The sequence below is a fragment of the Glycine max genome, chromosome 13, assembly GCF_000004515.6.
Source record: "Glycine max cultivar Williams 82 chromosome 13, Glycine_max_v4.0, whole genome shotgun sequence".
Classification (NCBI taxonomy): domain Eukaryota; kingdom Viridiplantae; phylum Streptophyta; class Magnoliopsida; order Fabales; family Fabaceae; genus Glycine; species Glycine max.
Window position 1 is genome coordinate 34057921 of NC_038249.2, and position 21802 is coordinate 34079722.

At 30.9% G+C, this 21802-nt stretch overlaps 2 protein-coding genes and 1 long non-coding RNA gene across 7 annotated transcripts; 2 read left to right on the forward strand and 1 right to left on the reverse strand.

The window, feature by feature from the left end:
* The first annotated feature begins 433 nt into the window (after positions 1-433).
* Positions 434-3281, forward strand: LOC100797119 (protein NUCLEAR FUSION DEFECTIVE 6, mitochondrial). Of its 5 annotated transcripts, none has more exons than XM_003542983.5 (3): positions 434-878; positions 955-1076; positions 2821-3002. In XM_003542983.5, the coding sequence occupies exons 1-3, from the start codon at positions 736-738 to the stop codon at positions 2826-2828; spliced, it is 273 nt and encodes a 90-aa protein (XP_003543031.1). In that variant the 5' UTR covers positions 434-735; the 3' UTR covers positions 2829-3002. The 5 variants fall into 5 exon arrangements, with proteins under 5 accessions (XP_003543031.1, XP_003543032.1, XP_006594573.1 ...); XM_003542984.5 differs by lacking the exon at positions 2821-3002 and adding an exon at positions 2125-2194 and having other exon boundaries at positions 572-878; XM_006594510.4 differs by lacking the exon at positions 2821-3002 and adding an exon at positions 3026-3281 and having other exon boundaries at positions 575-878.
* A 1743-nt stretch (positions 3282-5024) lies between these two features.
* On the reverse strand, positions 5025-7403 carry LOC100499987 (uncharacterized). Its single transcript, NM_001248308.2, is given in 2 exon segments — positions 5025-5494; positions 7099-7403. Coding segments are annotated over 2 exon segments (441 nt in total). The 5' UTR covers positions 7349-7403; the 3' UTR covers positions 5025-5303.
* Positions 7404-9663: 2260 nt separating this feature from the next.
* LOC102667455 (uncharacterized) lies at positions 9664-10208 on the forward strand. The gene is made up of 2 exons (XR_417680.4): positions 9664-9865; positions 9937-10208. It is a non-coding gene; the product is annotated as an uncharacterized lncRNA (long non-coding RNA).
* The last annotated feature ends 11594 nt before the right edge of the window (positions 10209-21802 follow it).

The following is a 21802-nucleotide window of genomic DNA, read 5'->3' on the forward strand; positions in this document are numbered from 1 at the left end:
TAGGGCCTGGAATCTGACAGATACGGGTACATATAGATGTGAATATTAGTCATATCAGCACTGAAGTCAAAAAATGGAAGCTGGATGCCATATGAGAAAGTACGTGCATGACCCACTTAGGTGTAGATACATTAACTACAATCTCAACGCACGTCACCGCACCAGTCGCTATTGCCCTTTCTACTTTCTATAACAATATCATTGGAATTTTCCCCTCGGATTTAAAGTGAAATCGTAAGAGTTAAATTAATAATAGACACATTTATATTTTTTTCACTTTATTACAGAACTTAAATAATACTGAGGATAATACATATTTTATCGAAAACTTTACTTTAAATGTTATTTTTTCTTATAATAAACAATTTACTTTATTGATGGGTGAAGTAATTAAAGAGGTTGTTGCTTCCTGCACTCTTTTTAGCTTCTGGGTTGGCCAATCCGGAATCAAAAATTACATTCCGGAATGGTTACACCTTCTACATTTCAGATGGTCAAATCCAGTAGGTGAAAAAAACATTTCAGAAAGGTGCAGGATGCAAATTTTGGGATGCATGAAGCAATAGCCCAATGAAGAAGCACTTGATGTTACTAGGCCCAAGGAAGTCCAATGTAGCAGCAATCCAAAAAGAGAATCCAAGCCCATCGCGCTTGAGCGAAAGTAGGAACAAAGCAAAAAAAAAATGCAAAACCCCAGAACCGGAAGGCAAAACCCCTTGGTGTTGATTCTTGACGATGTCCGCCGCCAGGTGTTTGCTGCGCTCCGCCGTCTCCCGAGCTGCCGGTGCGGCAAATCTGGCTGCCGGAGCTAGAACGAAGCCTGCACGATCTCCGTTTCGGCTCCCAAAGCAAACCTCAATCTCCAATCGCGTTTTCAGGTAACGCTGTTCCTCTTTCTCTCTATCTCTATCGCATTTTCTCAAACATTTTATTTATTTGGCGGAATATATATAGGTTACCGGTGGAAGCGAGTTTCTGCGTGGAATCGATGCTTCCTTATCACAGTGCTACTGCTTCTGCATTGCTGAATTCGATGCTCTCTGTGTCTCGCCACTCCTACGGTTGGACCCCTGAAGGTATTCCCTCCCTTTTCTCTTTACTTCCATTTTCTGAAATGAGACATGATTCATACAAGAGCTAATTGTTATGAAATGCCAACATTGGATTCTGTAATGAAATGAAATGAATTGTTATTCTACCTGATTGTCTGCAAACACCATTTTACTTGGGTCTGTGAGTTCTAATTTCTAATTGTGATTTCTTCTTCTTTATTTATGGATGGGTTTTGTCTAGAATATAATGGGTGAATGATTTTTCTTTATATCATTTTGATTTCCATAATGGATTATTTGAAAATTGAATTTTGCTACCCTATGAAAGTCTCGCTTAGTACTTTCATTGCTGTTCAATTGATAGTGCAACATTGACTTCACTTCTTTCTCTGTTTTTTTGTGTTACACACAAATAGGGTGTAAACTTTTTTTACTAGATAAAAAAATGTTTTCTTATATTTTTCTGCTTACGCATTCCAGATGGGTAGGGAAGGTTTGTGTCAAATGAAAGTGGTGGGTGCTTATGGCCAACTATTTTTGCTGTTCAAACATTTCAGTTTTTTTTTGTTTTTTGGGTTAGGTTCTCTCTCTTGCTCTCACAATGAAAGGATGTATATTTTTTCCTCTTTGTAGGGCAAGAGAAGACTAGATGAAGACCAAGCATCAAAGATGGTGTCACATGGATTTGTTTCAAATTTTGGGTTTTGAAGCTTTGAGAACTTGACTTCCGTAGATTAGGAAGAGCATAAAATTTCTAAATTGAATGTAAAATGAGATACTGAAAACCATATCTCATGAAAACTAATGTGGGGCTATGGTGCAATTCAATGGTATTTCTTAGTAGTTCCCCAATTACATTAATTTATCTGCTATAGCTTCTCATAACAAAGAACTTTCACTATGAGTTAATGAGCAATGCTCCTCTCTATCTCATTCTCCTTCTCTTAAAAAAAGTATTATGGATTGTCTTAGTTAGTGCATCCCATTTTCTTAAATTTGTAGACCTCTATTAATTAACATTCACTTAGAGATAATCACATGAAGATCATACTGATTGATTGTATTCACTCAGATTGTAATGATGATGTATGACAGAGGGTTCGAGCAAGGTTTTATGTAGATGCGCTTAAAAAAAGGTGGTCAAGTAATTTTTTTCTTTTGGGATTTTTTTTAGTTGTTAGTGTATGCCTTAATGTCAAACAAGTATTTGCTGAAAGTAAATGAATGACCCTAAATTGGTAACAATTAGTTTGGACTTTATAATTTCATTTTGATATTAATTTCTAGATACTATTTGTATTTATACTGTATGTATGGTAGTGGGAATGTTCATATGAAATTTAATGTCATCCATAACCACACTTATATCGAACTATCACACTCATTGATAATACATATAATTTGAAATGAACCTCCATGCAGAATGTAACAGTTACTTATTTAGTTTATTACTGCAGTAGAAAAAACATTATTATGATGTTGCAGTGTTCTATGTCAAACTTAAGATTCAAATTGTTTGCAAAATGTCACTTAAAAATTGTAGTTCTTGTTGACTTGGATGCTGTTAATAATCTCAGGGTGATGCTGAATGCCACAATTTCTGGTCTGTAAGCTCGTGATTTGGAATTTATTAAACTTAACACGTCTGTGTAAAATGGGCAATTTGTTGAGATCGCGTACTTTTAAATATACTGCCGCTACAAAGTTTTTTATACATTTAGACTGTCTTTGCAACTTTTTATTTTGACATGGCTGTTTTCTTGTTTAGGGTCGTGATCATTTGCTCTTTGGCTTTTAGGCTTGAGGAGTAGCCATGTAATGTTTCGTCATTTCCATTTTGCCTTGCTTTCCCTGACCTCGATGGATTTATGTTTTGTATCTAAATGATTTACATTTTAACATTTACTATTGTACATTAGTATGATAGTGTATTGATTTGAATTTTCTCAAGTTATTGTCTTCTTGAATTCTAGATGGATGATTGCTGTTTGTGGGTGCGGTGCATCTGCACATACTTTGTATGGATTTCAGTTTACATTTTTAGGACTGCTTAGAGATTTTTCTCCTTCGTTGAATATGAAACCTCGAAGACATATAAATTGTACATGCATCCAGAGCGGGTACCATGCTTAGGTATGATGATGACTCTTTTAGTACATTATTGTAACATTTCATTACTTGCGATTTACAATGATTTACTTCACCCTGTTCTTGGAAATGGTTTACTTACTCCAAGTGTTAGTAAACATTGCCCTTATTTTCTCTGTTACACGAGCATGTTTTAGACTAATGTCGGTAATACTCCAGTGAGCACAATCAATTAAGACGTCAACCGTTTAATTTGGATGGAGATGAGATGAGGAGCCATGTTGCAATTGGCTCTCATTTTCAGTAACTTGTCTGAGTGGATTTTTCTTTTGACGGAGTAGAATTATGCTCGCGAACGAAATGCAACACATAAGATCATGCTAAATATACTTATTAGCAAATGAGCAATGAAATTAGAAAACATAAAAATGGCCTGGGGAGCCTATTAATGTTTTTCTACCTTGCTATACCGTCTTACGCAGCATCCATAAAAAATTGCAAACAAATGACTGAGGCATCACATGTCACGCATCTAATAATTTTCACCAGATAATCGGTATGATAGAAGTCACAATTTATGGCATTCTTATATATTCTTAGCAATTTACCCATATTATGGACAGTCTTTTGGCAGCTTTGTATTTTATTCAATTTATAAGTTTAATGGATCCTAAATAAGATATATGAAACAATACACCAAGTAATCCGAATCATTAATTTAAAAAGATCCAATAAAAATAAATGAATAGTTTTAATTAAAACAAGAGAAGAAGAAAAAAAGATAAAATGGCAATTTTATGTTGTTACCGTCATTACTCATCCTTTCACCCCTTGACCTCAACCACGGAAATGCAATTATATTGTGTCAAATTTCCACTATCATTACACCTTTTCCTCTCATCCTTTCTGGCTTGCCTCGCAAATTCTGCTTGTGGTGGCACCATGGCCTCGTGGAAGGTGTGCGTGGAGGATGGTTGTGGTGGTCAGAAAAGATAACCTTGGATTCTGATAACTCCTTGGCCAATTGTTTAGGGACATTAAAAAGGGAAAGATGAATTTCCATAAATTAATAAACAATATAAAGTTAAAATTAGAGGTTGAATTGATGTACCATTTTTTTATGTTTGGTGCATATTAGAGACATTTTTGTACTTTAGGTTGACATGGAGAATAAATAAGCTTTGAAATTTTAGGTTGATATAGAAAAGTGATTTATCCATTTTAGTACTACAAACAATGAACAGTACACCTTTTTTTATTTTGCCAAATTAGAAGAAAATTCAAGGCACAAGTGACTAAACGAGACGCAATGAATCTGCAGCATGCAAATGTGATACCTTAAAAAATGGGGTATGTATAAAAGACGAGGAACAACTCTTGCCAGTTCATCTTGTGGTTTGCTGATTGGGGTCCTTAATCAATAGGTAAGGGTTCAAAATTCAATGCAATCAAACCAATAAATTTGGATTACATGTACGCTAATTTTCCTGGCAACAAAATTTTTACCATTGTCGTAATTAGTAGGACTCTAGCCTAACGAATGAGAATTTAATTTTCAATTGCCTCATAACGTTTCAAATTCAAGATACTAGGTCTATAGTAGAGAATAAAATTTCCTTATCATACACATGGGGAAAATATTCACTATTTATGAGCGGGAAATAATGATTCTGTGATCTTCGAATTTCATTTTGCCAAAACAGAATTTATGGACTGTTAATTTTAACCCAAATATTTAACAACTATATTTTCTTCTTAATTGAGCTAAAAGACATAAATAATGATTACGCTACTACATTAACGTGAACACAGCTCGTACCTATGTATATCAATACATAATAGAGTGCAGGTCAAAGCACAGGAAACTGCAAAAAAACATGGTATGGTGATAAGGATAATTATATTAACAAAATATTATACTTTTCTTAAGATCATTGAATACAGTTGCTGATGAAGATAATAGCAGATATTGATCGCTTGACACAAAGGCTGTTCAAGTGACATCAACTTAACTCAAAATGTCAAGCATGTTAAAGGGGAAATACAGGCTAATTAAAGTGAGAATGTATACCAACCATCCATTACCAGTTAAGTTTTACCTTTAGGGATTATCCATTGCACCATAAACAAATCATAAAGCTATTTTTGCACTCTTCTATGGGATTATTCTTCAACCACGTTCACCAATTCATATTCAACCAGAGATAGGTTGTTATCCTCTTTAACTTCAAAATCTGCAGGATCAGTTACCTCAACACGGCCCCATTTGTCAACAGCCATCCTCATTGATCCCTTGAACATGTCAATCTTTGCATTGCGAATAATTACTGTAGCTCCAGCCTTCATCATATCAACTGCACAGGAGAAAAAAAGGCCACCTTATCACATACATAGAACATTAATTGGAGCCTTGTATCTTCTGCCTGTACATATATCAATAGATTCAATATGCATATTACCTACCTTGGAAATACATTCAATGTAACTTCCATTAAAAAATATTCCCTCAATGCACAAATGCTTATACATACATACAGAGTATGAGATCTTCAAACAAATTAAACTCATTACTAAGGTTTTACTAGGTGAAAATGGAAAGAATGAGAAAAGGAGTGAAATAAGCAAATGTCACATGAATATCTTGTCTATATGCATCAAACTTTCATAACCCTGCTCCCATTTTCCTTCCTGTCATTGTTCCTAACAAAGTCTAAAGATATCATCACCATTTTCTAACTCCCGGGATCCTATTATCAAAACATAATAAATTTACCAAACTACAATAAAAAAATAATAGAGATTTAAGATTGGTTGGGTGGTTAAGAAAGAAGGGAAGGGATGAAAGGTCGCGGGTTAAATCCCCCTGCTAATGAAAACTAACAAGTTAACAATTAACATTTGTCAATAAAAAACAATAAAATAGAAGGCAATAACAAAGAGTGTGAAGTTATTCAAGAATGTGCATCTGGAAAAGTACAAAACCAAAGCCAAGATGTTGATCATCAGTGTAGACACAGTAAAATATAAGACAAAGTCCCCGTGTTTCAAAGAAGCAAAAATTAATCTTGCAGAAAAAAGCTGATGAAAGGGGCATTCCTGGTTATGCAATCCCATGAACATCAGAGATCATGAAATAACTAGAGAAATAATAACAAAAAGTTAGACCCAGGTAAAAATAATTAAATGGGTGCAAACGAGCATGAACCAAAAACTTTGATAGAAGTAGTTTGGATTTGGAATATAAAACTAAAATTAAGACACCTGATCTCGTGAGTGTCACCTTCTGACAACACTTTTTTCCATCACAAAACGCATGAAATGGAACCATGTTGTTACCACTCTCCAATTACCACAATCACACTTTCATTCCCACAATAAGGTTCACCCAGACTATCATATCAGATTCATAGTTCACATCAACACCTTGACTCCTTGAGGGGACATACAATCAAAATTCATCCTTCATCACACGAACAGAATAAGAGGCACAGGAATATATCAATTCTATGCTGGTTAACACATTAAATAACTGAATCAAACCCCTTGTTTTAAGATCAATAAAGCAGAAGAAAAAGATTGCATCTAAATGATTAGGATTAAAAACTATCAGGGTATCATGCTTGCCAACCAAAAATATTTGGGAATGAAAGCTTATCTTATCTCTTGAATCAGCCACTTAAGAACCACTCACCAGTCACCACCATGATAGACCCAGATGCATAATTGAAAACGAAACACCTTCCCATTCCGACTTTGAGATGAATCATTGAAAATGAAACAGTAATCTCACAAACCCCAGAACAATGCAGATCGAAAACAGAAAAGCCCCAAATGAAAAAAACTAAAAATTGAGACAAATAAAACAGTGCTCACATGGAAATTTTTGGTTTTGATAACTGGGAAATTATCATAACTCGAAAAAAAAAATTACGAAGATGGGTAGGTGAAATTGGAGTACCTTGTTCGTTGCGAGCGGTGAAGACGATGGTGCCGGTGTCGTCGCCGATGAGGCACTCGGCGATGACAGTGGGTTTGAGGTTGTGGGCGGAAGAGGGTCGCGGTTTGTGTACGACGGTGTCGGAGGACAAGACCTTAGCCACCAACGTGTGACCGTTGGTTCCAGGTTTGAGCTGATCCACTTTGGTGAACACGGGTTTTCTCTTTGCGGGTTTGTTCCCTTCTAGCTGAGCCGAATTGGATGATGCCATTCAAATTGATTGATTAGTTGATCCCAATTATTATCACACACACTCACTCTTCTCTGTAAGACTCTTTCACAAGCCCTACCCAGAAGAACTACCAGATTGATGCACTTTTTTCGCACGTTCCATTGCACTTCCCTTCAAATTGAAGCGACACGTCGTTTCCACTCCTATCGTCACACTCACGTGACTGTGTTTCTCACATTACTTTTTTAGGGTAAAATATTTTAAGTTTCTCAATGTTTTTCATAAAGATTAGTTTTGATTTCAATACTTTACAAATGATATTTTAGTTTCTTGAAAGATTGATTAAAGAATTAAAAGAAAAAAATATTTTTAGATATGAAAAATTAATTTTTCTGTAATTTTTTTATACTTTCTTATAATTTCTCTCATAAATATTTTATCATTTTAATTTTTTAATCAATACCTAAAGTTACTAATTAATAAGACCCTCGAGCATCAATGCAAAAAGCATTTACATTGTTAATTAATGTATTCAGATAAAATTCTATATTAATTATCTTTTTTGTGTTCACAATATTTAATATTATTTTTAGAATTTTATTAGAATGTAATTATAAAATATATATATTATCGTTTATTTATAAATGGTCAAGTATGATAAATTATTTTATCTTTATAATAACAATTTACAAAGTTATACCTCAAATTATTTTTATTTTTTTATAAAAAAATTTAATTATTTGATTGTATAAAAAGCAAATACGTTAATGATATATATAATTTATCAAGTACAAATTTTTACATTGTCAAGTTTTTTCCTTTCAATCATTAAAAAATTAAAAAATTAGTCATCATTTAATTATTATTATTATTATTATTATTATTATTAAACTATGTATAGAAAGTTTTAAATTGTTATTTGTATGCATAAAAAAATATTGTTTGCACATTAAATTAGTTGAGAACTATTTTGAGTGATTAATAAATGTTATCAATAATGTAACTGCCAAGTCTCATTAATTTGAAAATTTTAAGCAAATTCCATGCATGTTGGTGAAAAGAATTTCCCTTCTCCATATGAGTAGAAAGAGAGGAAATGAATTAGAAGTTGATATCAAAAGTATTTATGTGGCAAAAGAATATAAAAAATATTGTTGAGTTGCCAACACACACTCTGTGCTTTGACTTCTATATATTATCATAGATCATAGATTAATTGGTGTACGTTGTTTTAATTTAACTTGTGATTATTCATTCAAAAAAAAACTATTTTAAATTTGAGTTATTATGAATATACAATTATGTTGAGTATTTGATTGAAGAATTTTGCCACCTGAAAATACCTATAATTTCAAACCAGAAAATCTTGGATAAAAAAAAAATAACAAACTTGTTACAATGGATTATCACATCAGTGATGTGAAATATTGATGAGCTTTTTAGCAAGATTATTCCTTGTTTATTCAATTTTTTATGTTTTTATTTAAGGTACCTTATGGGTAATCAAAACCTAAATCATACGAAAATCCTTGGAAATAATTGAGAATATAGCTGGCCTGTTAAACAATATTTTATTTTAGGTTTAATTATTTATTTATTTCCAATAGTTTTTAAACTTATCTAATTTAGTCCCTATAGTTAATAAGTGATTTTTTTAATCCATGTAGTTTATCTTTTAATTTCAAGTAGGTTTCTACCATTAAAATTGTTTAACACCATTACCTTATTTTGTCAAGAGAACCTCAGGTGTGTTCTCGCACGCATAGCACCTTACACCGCACGACATCTCGCACCCAAATTCCTTTCAGTTCATGACATAAATAACCTTAAACTCCTTCCACACTCGCAATAAATCAACCTTGATGAGCTCTGGGTACCTTAACCTGCCTTCCTCTGTTAAAGAAGAACACGTTTGGTTTTCAGTTGATTACAACAATAGAGTTTTAATTCATGCTTCTTAAATTACTAGTTTTAATTTACTCGCAATAAAGCATGAATCATTTTAAATGTCTGGCCAACACTTGGTTGAAGCAAATTACAATGAGTTTTAATTCCCAACAATGGACGACAATGGCCGAGAGTGAGATGAATTGAAAATGCGGTGGGAGTTTTGTGGTGGGATGCGGTGCGAGGGAGTTTTGCAACAATAAGTTAACAGTAATTTTAACGGTAAGGACTTATTAAGAATTAAAAGATAAACTAGAGAGACTAAAAAAGTCACTTATTAACTATAGGGACTAAATTGGATAAGTTAATTAAATCTTTATTTTGTTTCATTTTATTACTTTTTGGTGAATTGATGGTTGTTAGATAATGGTGTATAAAATATTGAGGAAGGAGCGATGCACTGAACCGACCTTTTCCTCTTAAAATGATTCTAATTGTTGTGCTTTGTTAACCATAACCCTTATCTGCCTCTGAACCTGATAAGCTAACTGTTGTGTAGAAAGAAATTAAAGATGATGGAAGTGTTGGTGTTAGGTTGCACAGGAGTGGCTTTTTCCATGCTCTCACCCAACAACACATTGCTCTCCACTCTCTCTCTCTCTCTCTCAGGTACATACTCATTTTTCTTCATTCTGCAAATTAATTAATGGCTACCTCTTATTTTGTTTCACTGCATGCAGTTTCTTGGGGTTCGTTGTGTGGTAGAGTAGAGTCGTGACCAGAACAATCAACAAAGCAGAGCAGAGCAGACTATGTTGTCTGCTATTACTTGCACCTTCCGTCACGCTTTTGTAAATATTTTAGCTTTTTAGCGTAGGAATAGGATGGACCACGATGTATGTCGCAAATAAATTAAATTGAAGCTCTGAATATCTTCTTCACCCAGATGAATGCTTATTCTTGTAATATTTTCTTTATTTATTGCATCAATAAAAAATCCAGCTTGCTTTTATTTATCAGAATGAATAAATGTTAAATGTCTATTTATATATATATTTCTCTCAACTTGCCAATGCCAACCATCTATGGTGCTCTGAAAATACAAAATACCATGATCTTGTGGCATATATATATATATGCTGTGAGTATGGGAAATGGGGCTATAATTTCCTACAGGTGACAAATCGTTATATGTTCAAATTCCGGAATTTGTAACATTAATTATTGGTAGAGTTGGGTGTGGTGAAGTACTCTGCCATCTTCCATTGGTTTGGTGGTTTGGTTTGGTACCTTCACTTCCTCTTTCACCTTTTGAACACATAAGTTGAAAGTTGAAGTACTTTTGTTTTTTTCCACTCCGTCCTTATTCGTTTTAGATTTTTTGCAATTTGGTCGCAGGAAAGCAATAAGCTTATGAGACGAAAGGTTCAAAATAATAAATACTACACTAAGAACCTATATCTATGTAACTATATAATTGAATAGTGTCGCTTTGTGGAAGAGGAATACTTGTTGAGTTAACGGTTTTGTTGTAATCTACAATTCAATGAGTAGACTATCAAAGACAATTCATAAAAACAAGGGGTTAGTTCTTCTGAAACCTGAAGTGCGTGGAGTGAACCTTAGTATAGATGAACCATGAGGAGGGGGGAGATCATTTTCATTACATAATGGAAAGTACAGAGCTATCTTTTTTATGCCTTTGAAACTTGTTTCTTCCTAGAATTCTTTGACCATACTTTTTTTTATTGTTACTCTAATTCTTTGAGCATACTGCTTCAATGAGAATTGTGCTTTCTGTTTTCGTTTCCAGGGCCTAATGTTTTGTCCATCTATGCTCTTTTACGCAATATACACTATTGCATGGCTCAAACCCCATGTTTGCAATTGCAACACTAAACTTGCCTTCGGCCATTTTTCAAGATGTATGGTTTTACTTTTTCATCCTGTCTCAAACAGGATTTTTCAACTCTAAAATCGGTGTTGAGCCAAAACAAGTCTATGATATTAATATTAAGTTTTACTACAAAACTTAATTTCAGAGCATAGGTGTACAAAAACTTAATTTATGTACTATTTGGTTTGATTTGACACACTTGTATTAAGTCTTGCCTACAATTACTAATAATATTCGTTTTGCCTCTTTTATACATAAATTACTTCAATTTAAACCTAATTTAACCGATTAAATTATATACACAATTAAGATTGTGCAAAACCAAGTTTGCAATACATCTTAACACGAGCACACTGAGGTTAGAAGTGATTTTGTATAATTGCATAAAACTAATTTGAGAAGGAAAACCCAATGTTTGGTGTCAATTGACACATAGGAAATCTATATTGTTTTCTTTAATAACAAGCTTAAAAACCTTTTAAATCCCAATACAGAATACTTGTATGCAAGGCTACATTAATTTTTGGCACTTGGTGCCCTGTAGACTTTAGATCATAAAATAGGATATCGAGGATGTCATAATTATATATTAAAAAAATGATTGTCACAGTTATCATTACTTCTTTTTACCCTTTATAATTTAACAACTCTTCTCTTCAACTCAACATCTCTTTTTTTTCACTATTTAATTTCTACACATCTTGAATGGGTCTCATCATTACACATTTATTATTTTTATCCTATAAATATATCTTATTTTTATTTTTTAATTGTATAAATATTATTTATTATTGAAAGTGGTTTATTCGGCCTCACTCACATGTTAAGCACCAATGTTTAACAGATAGTTCACAAAAATTTGCTCCAATAAAAAAATCTTAACAATAAAGATTCTTAATATATATATATATATATATATATAAGCGATAAAGATCTCCCAATGGAGATCACCTTTGGCTGTATTTGAATTTTCAATTTGTTTGTGTAGCTTCAGGTGCAAGAGTGCTCTCTTAGGCTCTTTCAGCTCTTTTAAGATGTTTTTGTTTCTTTCCTCGGAATATGAATGCTTCCTTTGAATCTCTTATTTCATTTTTTTATATTTTAAGTAAACTTTTATTAAAAATACTTCGTTAATTTCGTATCTTAGAAGTCTAGAAGATGCTCCAAGTCTAAAATAAATAAAAAGTATTCGTGAATTTTTCACACGAGCCAGGGGTCCACTATATGATAAGGTTAAACTAATTGGGCTGGGCCTAGGCCCGTTCTAATAGTTTTGATTTTGTATCAAACATAAAAACATTTTAAAACCCAAAAATAAGTGGAGCATGATTTAATGAATGCAAGGTGTAGTTAATAATAAGGCCCCAGTTTGGATGAATTTATCAGAATAACTTTTGAAACTGGTATTTATGTTGTGGATTTTAGCCAAAAATCGTGAACAACTTATGTGATATACTTTTTTATAATAATTTTAAGCAATTTATTCCATAATTCCAAGTCATGTTCAATGATTTAAAAAGTCAAATTAATCAATGACTAAAACACTAAGTGCATCATTCCTCAAAAACAAAAACAAAATACAAAAAACAAACAACAAACTACAAAAACAACACATAGAAAACTATCAGGACTTTTTAGGGGCACCCAACATTTTTACTGAGACAACCAAGAATAAGTGAAAAGACGAAAATGTCTTTTACTTTTTCACAGATTATACGGATTGTTAATCCGTACGTGGTCCATAAGATTTTTTTTTTTTCAAAAATATAATTTACGATTTAATTTAAAATTAGTGTCCCAAAAAGGAATTGAACTTGTGTCACCTACATTATAGAACACTCAAATCAACTGAGCTAATAGACACATTATGTTATACGTAAATAGTGTCGTTATATATAACACTAAAATTTAAATTTAAATTTAATGTATATGTAAATTTACATAATAAATTTTGTGATGATTATTTTTTATATAATAATTAATTTATTTACATATATAAATTATAAATAAAAATGATAGGTTTAATAAGTATTTATATATGTAAAAAAATATCATATTTATTTATTTTTAATCATTATAATAAATATTTAAATACATCATTCAATTAAATATCAAATTTGTTTAATTATCAAATTTTGTAAATTAATTAAATGAAAAAAAAAATCTAAAAAAAATTAAAACATATGGATTCATAAATAAATTTTAAATCTTAAATTTTGGTTTCAATATTTTTTAAAATATTTTTTATAACTACTAAATCATTATCTTAAACTTACAATCTGATTATATCTTAAATTTTGGTTTCTATATTTTTTATAACAATATTGAAAATTAATTATTTCACTAATCTAATCTTAATTTTAGCAATATAATATAATCTTAGTAATAACTAATATATTTTAAAATTTGATTTCAATCTTTATCTTAAGTTAACAATCTTATCATATTTTAAATTTTAAATTTTGATTTTAATATTTTGTATAACTACTAAATCAAATATATAACAATTTTAGTTTCAATATTTTTAATATATTTTTATAATTACTAAATCATTATCTTATATATTAAATTTTGATTTCCATATTTTTTATAACAATATTAAAAATGAATTGTTTCACCATCTAATCTTAATTTTAGTACTAACTAATATATTAAAAAAAATCGCATCTTAATTTTAGCAATTCATTCTTAAATTTTAATTTATTAAAAAAAAAAAAAAAAAAACCATACAGATGTTGATACGTATGAGTTTTTCCTAAAAAATGTCAATTTTTTTGTTGGAAACGAAGAAGGGCGACACGTGATCTATTCTGGTTCATGGTTTAAGCTTTCCCTAGCGGCACAGCATCAATGCACAGCGGAAGACGAAGAGCAACAAGCACCAACGGTGACAGAGGAAGAGGAACAAGCACCAACGGTGGAAGAGAAACAATCAACGAGCACCAACAGAGGAAGCGGAAGAGGAAGACGAAGATGAAAGAGGAAGAGGAAGACGAAGAAGCGGCGTCGGAGGAGAAGAAGCGGCGTAGGAGACGAAGAAGCGGCGCACGGACAAAAAATTGAGTTTTTATAGTATTAGGGTGAAGGGCAATTTTGCCATTTCACCACGGGTGCTGGGTGCACCACCCAAAACTACGTTTATCCATGCACCTTACTGTTTTACGGACCTTGTAAAAGCCCACCCAAATGAGCCGAAATTTGTTTTTATTTGGGGTGTAGAACGAGCCCGTCATGATAGCTTATGTAAAGACACAAACGGATAATTAATGCCCCCAAAGCCAGACCCAAACCCTAAACTATTTTTTTTATTTTCTTAGTTTCTATCGAATCTTTTATTTATTTATAAAAAATAAGAAAAAAGGAAAAGAAATTCTTATTTAAATAAGATCCACTCAATTCAACCCAATATTTATAATAAAATAAAAGTGATTCCTACTGATATTAATAATTAGGGCTAATTTGTATGAATTTACTTCAGACTGGTTGGCTCATTTAGCTACTATATTAAGTGCTTATTCTGATCATATTTTCTGTAATGAAACTATTTTTCACTGGAAATTGATGTCCAATATTCATAAATTTAAAAATGACTAATATTTGTCATAATGTATAACGTGAATAAATAAGATGCATGCCTATCAATTAGGTGTGGATTATATGTTGCTAATATATACGATGTTATGGCACCTTAAGGGTATGCCTTAGAATAGTTTTTGAGAGATCTTAGTTAGACAAGACTAGTTGTAAACTAGATGCAGAAAAGATAAGCTTTATCCCGTCGTAATAAGAGATCAACATGACTTCAGGCAGAAGAATGGAATAGTATATATGTTGACAGTATTTTGAGCCTTTAGATATTTTTTCATTTATAAAGTTTAAATTTAAAATCTTATTTACAAAAGTCAAATTTAATTTCATTTAAGTCAATGACATGTTGATATAATAAAACTTTTTAATTAAGTATGCATAAACAAAAACTTTTTTTAACCATCGAACATGGAGATCATTGAATTAACGAGTATAAAGTTGTTTAACCTTAAGTAAAGGTTTTAAGTTTATGTCTTAAATATATAATTGTGTTAAATATTCAACAAAATAATTTTATTGTCAATTCCTGTTGAGAATATATGTACTCCATAAAAAAAACTTTTTTTTGGAATACAAACAGATATATTTTTTTATCCAAATTAATGGAGGCCGATTTAAAATAAAAAATGCGTTTTACAGTAATGATTCTTTTCCGTAGCTAACTCAATCAATAATTTTCTTAAGCCATACAGGTTTCAGAAGAAAAAAATATATATTGTAATAAAGGATTTACAGTTTCCTGTCTTACTCGTGTTAAATGCGATGCACGGTTACTATTAAGTCCACTCAAACAATTTTGTCTACCTAATTTAGATTCTTTTAAGGCTACACTTAACGAGCAATTTTATGTTGAAAATCTACGGGGGGAATTAACAAAAAAGGAATAGAGAAAACTGCTTTTACATATTTTTATTCAATTAGGGTGTGCTTCTTTTAACTTATCTAATAAGAAACATTATTGCGCATTGGGTTTATATGTTTGTCAGGTCAATTTCCTTTATTTTCCCGGCAAGTGAAGGCTTAGATAGCGATTGGCGATGCGCACTCGTTCTAAGGTGCATGTTGTTTTCTGAACACAACTAATTCACTTTCAAGAGGAACTCTATATTTTTAACATTTTTTTTTTTTTGCCCTTCAAGTTATCGAATTCTTAACATGCTTAGTATTTATTTATCCCTGGGGGGTATGGATGATTTGACTCAGTATTTGCCTTTATTTTTTCGTTTTGTAGCGTAATTTGCACTCGTTTGATTTTCCACTTTTAGCTTCGCTTAGATATCAAGCATACACGAAGATTGAACAAGTTTTTAATGGTGATTTTTGTTCTTGTGGAACTAAGTCAGTTTCATTCATGCTTGTTCAACCAGGTATGCCAAAGGAATCTGAATATATAGATTATAATTAAATGCCTAGTGGCGACAAATTAGGGGAAAAAACGAATTCCATGTCAAATCGGTGCCAATTTATTATGGAGTCATAGGTTCACATTTGGATATGCAGTACGCTTTAGTCGTAATTTGACAATAATATTCATGCAGTCGAAATTGTTGTTAGTTTAAGGAGCACATGGGAATAGAATTTAAGAAGATCAAACCTCCCAACACGAATCAGGAAGGTTCCAACGTATACAAGTTGAATTAATTAAACTTGGCCGGCCAGCAGGTTACAATAGAAAAAATAATAATATCACTTGCTTATGGTTGACTTGCAATTTTTTCTTTTGAAGGTGTGGAATGTTGATGCTGCTCTTAAATTTTTATTGGGGGCACAGGGGGTAGTTAACTTTCTGAATCTTAGTGCATCTCCTTTCTGGTTTTGTTACGGGTGGATGTCTGATACCGTTGTTCTGTGCCTCACCAAGTTCAATGAATTCATTTCAAAAATAAAATAGAAACAAATTATTCTGGCAAGTATTACAAAAACTTTAACGAAAAAAATAAGATCCTGTTGTCTTTCTTTTATGAATTCTGATATTCTCTACTTGACACAAATCTATTAAGATATTGAGATTTTTCTAAGGAATCGATATTTTCTAACAAATATATATTTAAGAAATATTTGTCAACCATATTAAATTTAAAATTTAGGAGAAATTATTTTAGTCTTTACCAAAAAATAAGAACTAGCCGTAGATATTGTGATGGTTCAAAATTAAAAGAATTTAATTAACTCTTCCAAACTTGAGAAAAAATAAAAATACCAAATTTATAAAAAAAAGTATTTATTATAAACCAATTTACCTGTCTAGAAAAAAAAAAGATCCTATTTAAAAATTGTTCTTAACAATCATATTTTATTTATAATTAAGAAACAAAAACATTTGTATTAGAAACTTCTTTTTCAAAATTATATTTATTTAGTTTATTTTTAAAAATAAAAAGTCGTTATGCTAAAGAACGTCGTTGCCTATGGAGGAGTTCCTAAGTCGAAGTAACCCGAATAGACCTTCGCAAGTTGTTGCCCTACTCGTGAATCCGCAGCAAAGGTGGTGACCCTTCTTCTATTCATAGTGGGTGGTCCCTTTTGTCCTTATATCACAAGACAAATCTCTAATGCACATCGATGCTACATTTGTGACCCCTTGCATGAAATATTAGGATGCACTGCACCTTTTGCTTTGTCACCACATCTTTGGTTGGCAGTGTTGCTTCGTCTTCCTAACATATCAAAATGCGATGTTCCCTTTGCCTCATCACAACATTCTCGTATAATAATGTGTCTACTTTGTCAAGTTTTAGGTATTGTATTTGTATGGGGTGTATCTAAATTACCAAGTCATTCTATGGTTGCATCCCTTAGTTCATTGTGATTAATCTTTTATGTCATACATCCTAGTTACTTTCATCCTTTCGATGATATAGGCCAATAAGTGCTTCAAGTGAGCATCCTTTGTTCATGATAATTGCATCATTTCTCACAAAACAGTACACAACCCTTTAAGCATTAGGTCAAGAAGTGAGCATCCTCTCTTCATGATAATCATCGATCACCTTGATCGGACGGTCTAGAATCCAAAACAGTTATAAATTATTTCTATTTTTTGTTCTGTTTTTCTTACCGCATCATGCAATTAAGGAAAAAAAAAACTTTCAAAATAAATTTAGCAAACATCATTTTAATTTCTAAATATGTTTTCAAATTAATACTTAACAAACAACTTTTATATTTTATTTTAAAAAATTGTACTTCCAAATCTTTTTAATAAAAAACAAAACACAATTAAAGAGATGGTACGTTTAGACACATACAGTATAAGATTATTGTTTTATACATGAAATTAAAGCTTATATTTCGTCAACACGTTTAATGAGGACGGCAGTGTGCGTTTGACACGAAATAGCCCAGTTAGCAGCCAGGGTTGATTTTGTTTTTCTTGTAAAATGATAAACCCTTCTCTTTCTTCTGATTTCTTTTTAAATATAATAAAAAATTGTTTCGTCTCACATTATTTATTAGCATTTAGTAATACAGAAAAAAAAAATAATTATATAAATCATTATAATAAATAATTGTTTTCAATCTTAAAAGCGTTAAAATGCAGTAGAAATTTTATTTACCTATTTAGATAAAAAAAATATCATTAAGAAATTAAAAATATTTTAAAGACGTGCAATATAACACGGTGGAAGTAATTCGCAGCCACACAAAGAAGATGATGTGAATGCGAAGGCTATCACTATGAGTTGAGTGTACAGTTGTTAATGGATACAGTTATTCGTGAATATGAATTGATTTAAATTAATTTGAATTGAATTATTCAGATATTTCATGTACACATTAGATCATGAATTTAAATTTATATATTTGGTCAAAAACAAATTGAATCAATTAAAATTTTTAAAATTTTTTATTTGGTTTTAAATAATATTGAAATTTCAAGTGTTAGAATTACTAGGTTGAAACTTTTTAAGGTATTATTTTCAAGTATATCGTTAATTATTTTACTTTTTTTATATTTATTATTTCGGTTATGTTTATAATATTAATGAATCATATTATATTCATTTGTTTTAGTAAATTTAATTACAACAAATCTAGTTATAACAAATTTGATGATAATAAAGTTTATTATAAGAAATTAATTTGTAGAAAATAATTATGATTTAAATTAATATAGTAAATTTTATTGAAGAATATTTTATTTTAATTTGTATCAATATATTTTAGAATATTATGTCAATATTATTAAATGAATCAATTTTATTAATTTTAGACATGTGATAATATTGTGTTAATTGTATTAAATATTTAGATGAATCATAATATAAAATAATAGTTCTAAGGAGAAAAAAAACATAAAATTTAAATGTGTAACCCATTAATTTAAATTGAACCAGATCATTTATAAATAAGTTCAATTGAATTTAAAAAAATTGTGAAAATTAATTTAATCAAAATCGACATAAGCCAACCAGCCAACATCCCTAGTTGAGTCAAAAAATGGGAAAAGGGAACACGTGTTAATCACATTTTCAATGTTATGGGACCAATGACCAAAGATTGTTACCGGGTCTTGTTGTTGTCTTGTTGTAATTCGAAATGTTCACATATTCTGTTGTTTACACGTGTTGGACATGTCCTTATGGCTGCTGCTGCTAAGTGCCAACTAAAATAACAGTACGGATAAAGATAGACATTGAGAGAAATTCTTGTAGCCAGACCATAGCGCGCAAGAATTTCACGTCAAAACCCAATTTTTCGTTTTCGTGGACCCCACAAACGTTCTGTGGCCGTATGGGACAACCCACATATGACATAATCTCAGATCAACAACATCTTTCAACCACTGTGTGAAAATTATTACTAATATTTTGCCAAACAAATTTATTATAATCGTTAATCAACGTCTTGCTTAGATTTAAAATCCCATCCATGGATAAAATAGAATGGAAGATATTTTGGTAGCGAATATATGTTGAGCTTGATTTTTAATTTATATTTTTATAAGATTAAGTCCTTTAGTCTTATTAAAAAGTTTCACAATTCATATAAAAAATTCCAAACCTCAAATGACCACTCACTCCTGCCTCCCTTCTAGAGGTAATATAATTGATCACTTGACTCTGTCTTCGCAAGTTTCCGTTTTTTTTCAAACACAAACAAAATAGCTTTCCTTGTATCTCCTTTAATTATTTTAGTAAAATACAATGTTTAATTTTTTTTTAAGGATAAAATGCAATGTTTAATAAATTTGTGTTCAATGTAAAATTTATCAATTTAATTTTTCAACATAGACTAGACAAAATAGATTTTTATAAGAATAACAGTTAAGTTATGCTCAATATATTCTATTAATTTCTTTAACAACTTGAAGCATAGTTACTAAATAATATTTTTTATTTTATGTATTGGGTGAAGTTGTTTAGAAAATAATAATAATAATTTTAGTTCGAAACAGATATATTTCTTACATTAAAATATAACAAGTAATTATTTTTTAACCGATAAAAAACTTTCAGTAATGTTATTAATGATGCTAATGTCTACTTTCACAAAATGCTTGTATCGCTTTAGAAATCACACATCTCTCAGCCAAGTGAAGTAAGAACATATTTTTATGCAAGGCATTAACTATTCTCAATGTTTAATGATCGGTGCAAGAGGGCGCCAAAGAATATTAGTAATAAGCTGAGTCATGAACACTTGTAAATTTGTTTTGAATGGAAACAATTTTAATATAGTCACCAATTTTATGCGTTCATGTAACCAAATAAAGCAAAGGAATTAAATGAAGATGGAATGATTCAAAGTTTGAATATTATTTTTGAGTCGAATTTATAAAATTAAAAATTGAGTCACTCTATTTATATATAAAAAAAAAACTGAAACAGAGTACTTAGTAAATAAAGGGTTTTTCTTTTCTATAAGGGCTAAACATAATAATAGAATAAAAACATTTAAAAAACATTTAGTTTTGGCAAAATTAGCTTGTTTTCACCCCTAATTGAAAAAGACCCAAGCCTAAAATAGGTCACAATCTCAAATCAACTCATAGATATTTGCTCCGGCAAGAATCCCTGTGAATTTCTCCTTGCCCCTAAGGTATCTGTGTAAATAATGGCCAGCGGTTCTGTCACTTATTAATGGAGCCTGTCTATTTCTTGTTTTGTGTTTGTGTGTTTTTACTTTTTATTAGCCTATAGCTTGCGTGTTCACTTGGTGGAGAACAGAGAAATTATTGCCGTTTCATATCAAACGAAGTTTGACCATACGCTTCTGTGTTTTACTTCGTTTTCAATTGGTTCACCTCGCACTTGACACTAAACACATGCTCCTCTTCATCAACTCCATCTATAGTACTTGTTAACGACTCACAGCCACAATAATATGGACTTCTAGATGGTAGACGTGGACCTATAATTACGAAAACATTGAATTGAACGTATATTAATGAATGTTCATTAATGCTAGCCGAAACCTATAAGGATTTTTTTCTTATACACCGAGGATATGTTTGGTATATATGAAAAAAAATCTAACGTGATATGTTTGGTACAAAAGTTCCCGTAAAGGAGAATAAAAATATTTTGCAGATATAAAAAAATATTGATTTGTGAATGAGGTGAGAATGAAATAATTTCATTTTCATCAAATATTATTAACAAATTCTTTTAAAAAATACTGAAATTCAATATATAGAAATAAAGATAAGATATGGTAAATTGAAAGAGATATAGACCACTAAGGATTACCAACTGGGATTAGGTGTAGGGAAAGAGGTTAGTTACAGCAGAATGCGGTAAACTGAGGTTCGATTTTCTGCTAAAATTAAGATGTACCTATATTTAATGTACTATTGTGCATCAAAGTACACCATCTTGAAAGGAGGATAGATGTTAGGAGAAGGAAAAATACGGTTAAAATTGAAGATCAAATACACAGCTATAGTTTAAAAAGAAAAAGTAAGATGAGATGATTGAGACAATTATTTTTGCTAGTTACGGGAAAAATGTTCTTTAAAAGAAAAAATAATAATAATGAGAATGCCTAATGAAGATCAGAGTGTTGAAAATGATACTCTAGAATTCTCTAAATTGTGTATATCTCAACAATATTGGTGTAAATTATTGGTCAAATTTGAGATCAAAATTAGTCCATATGTGTTTTTTTTTTTTTTTTTT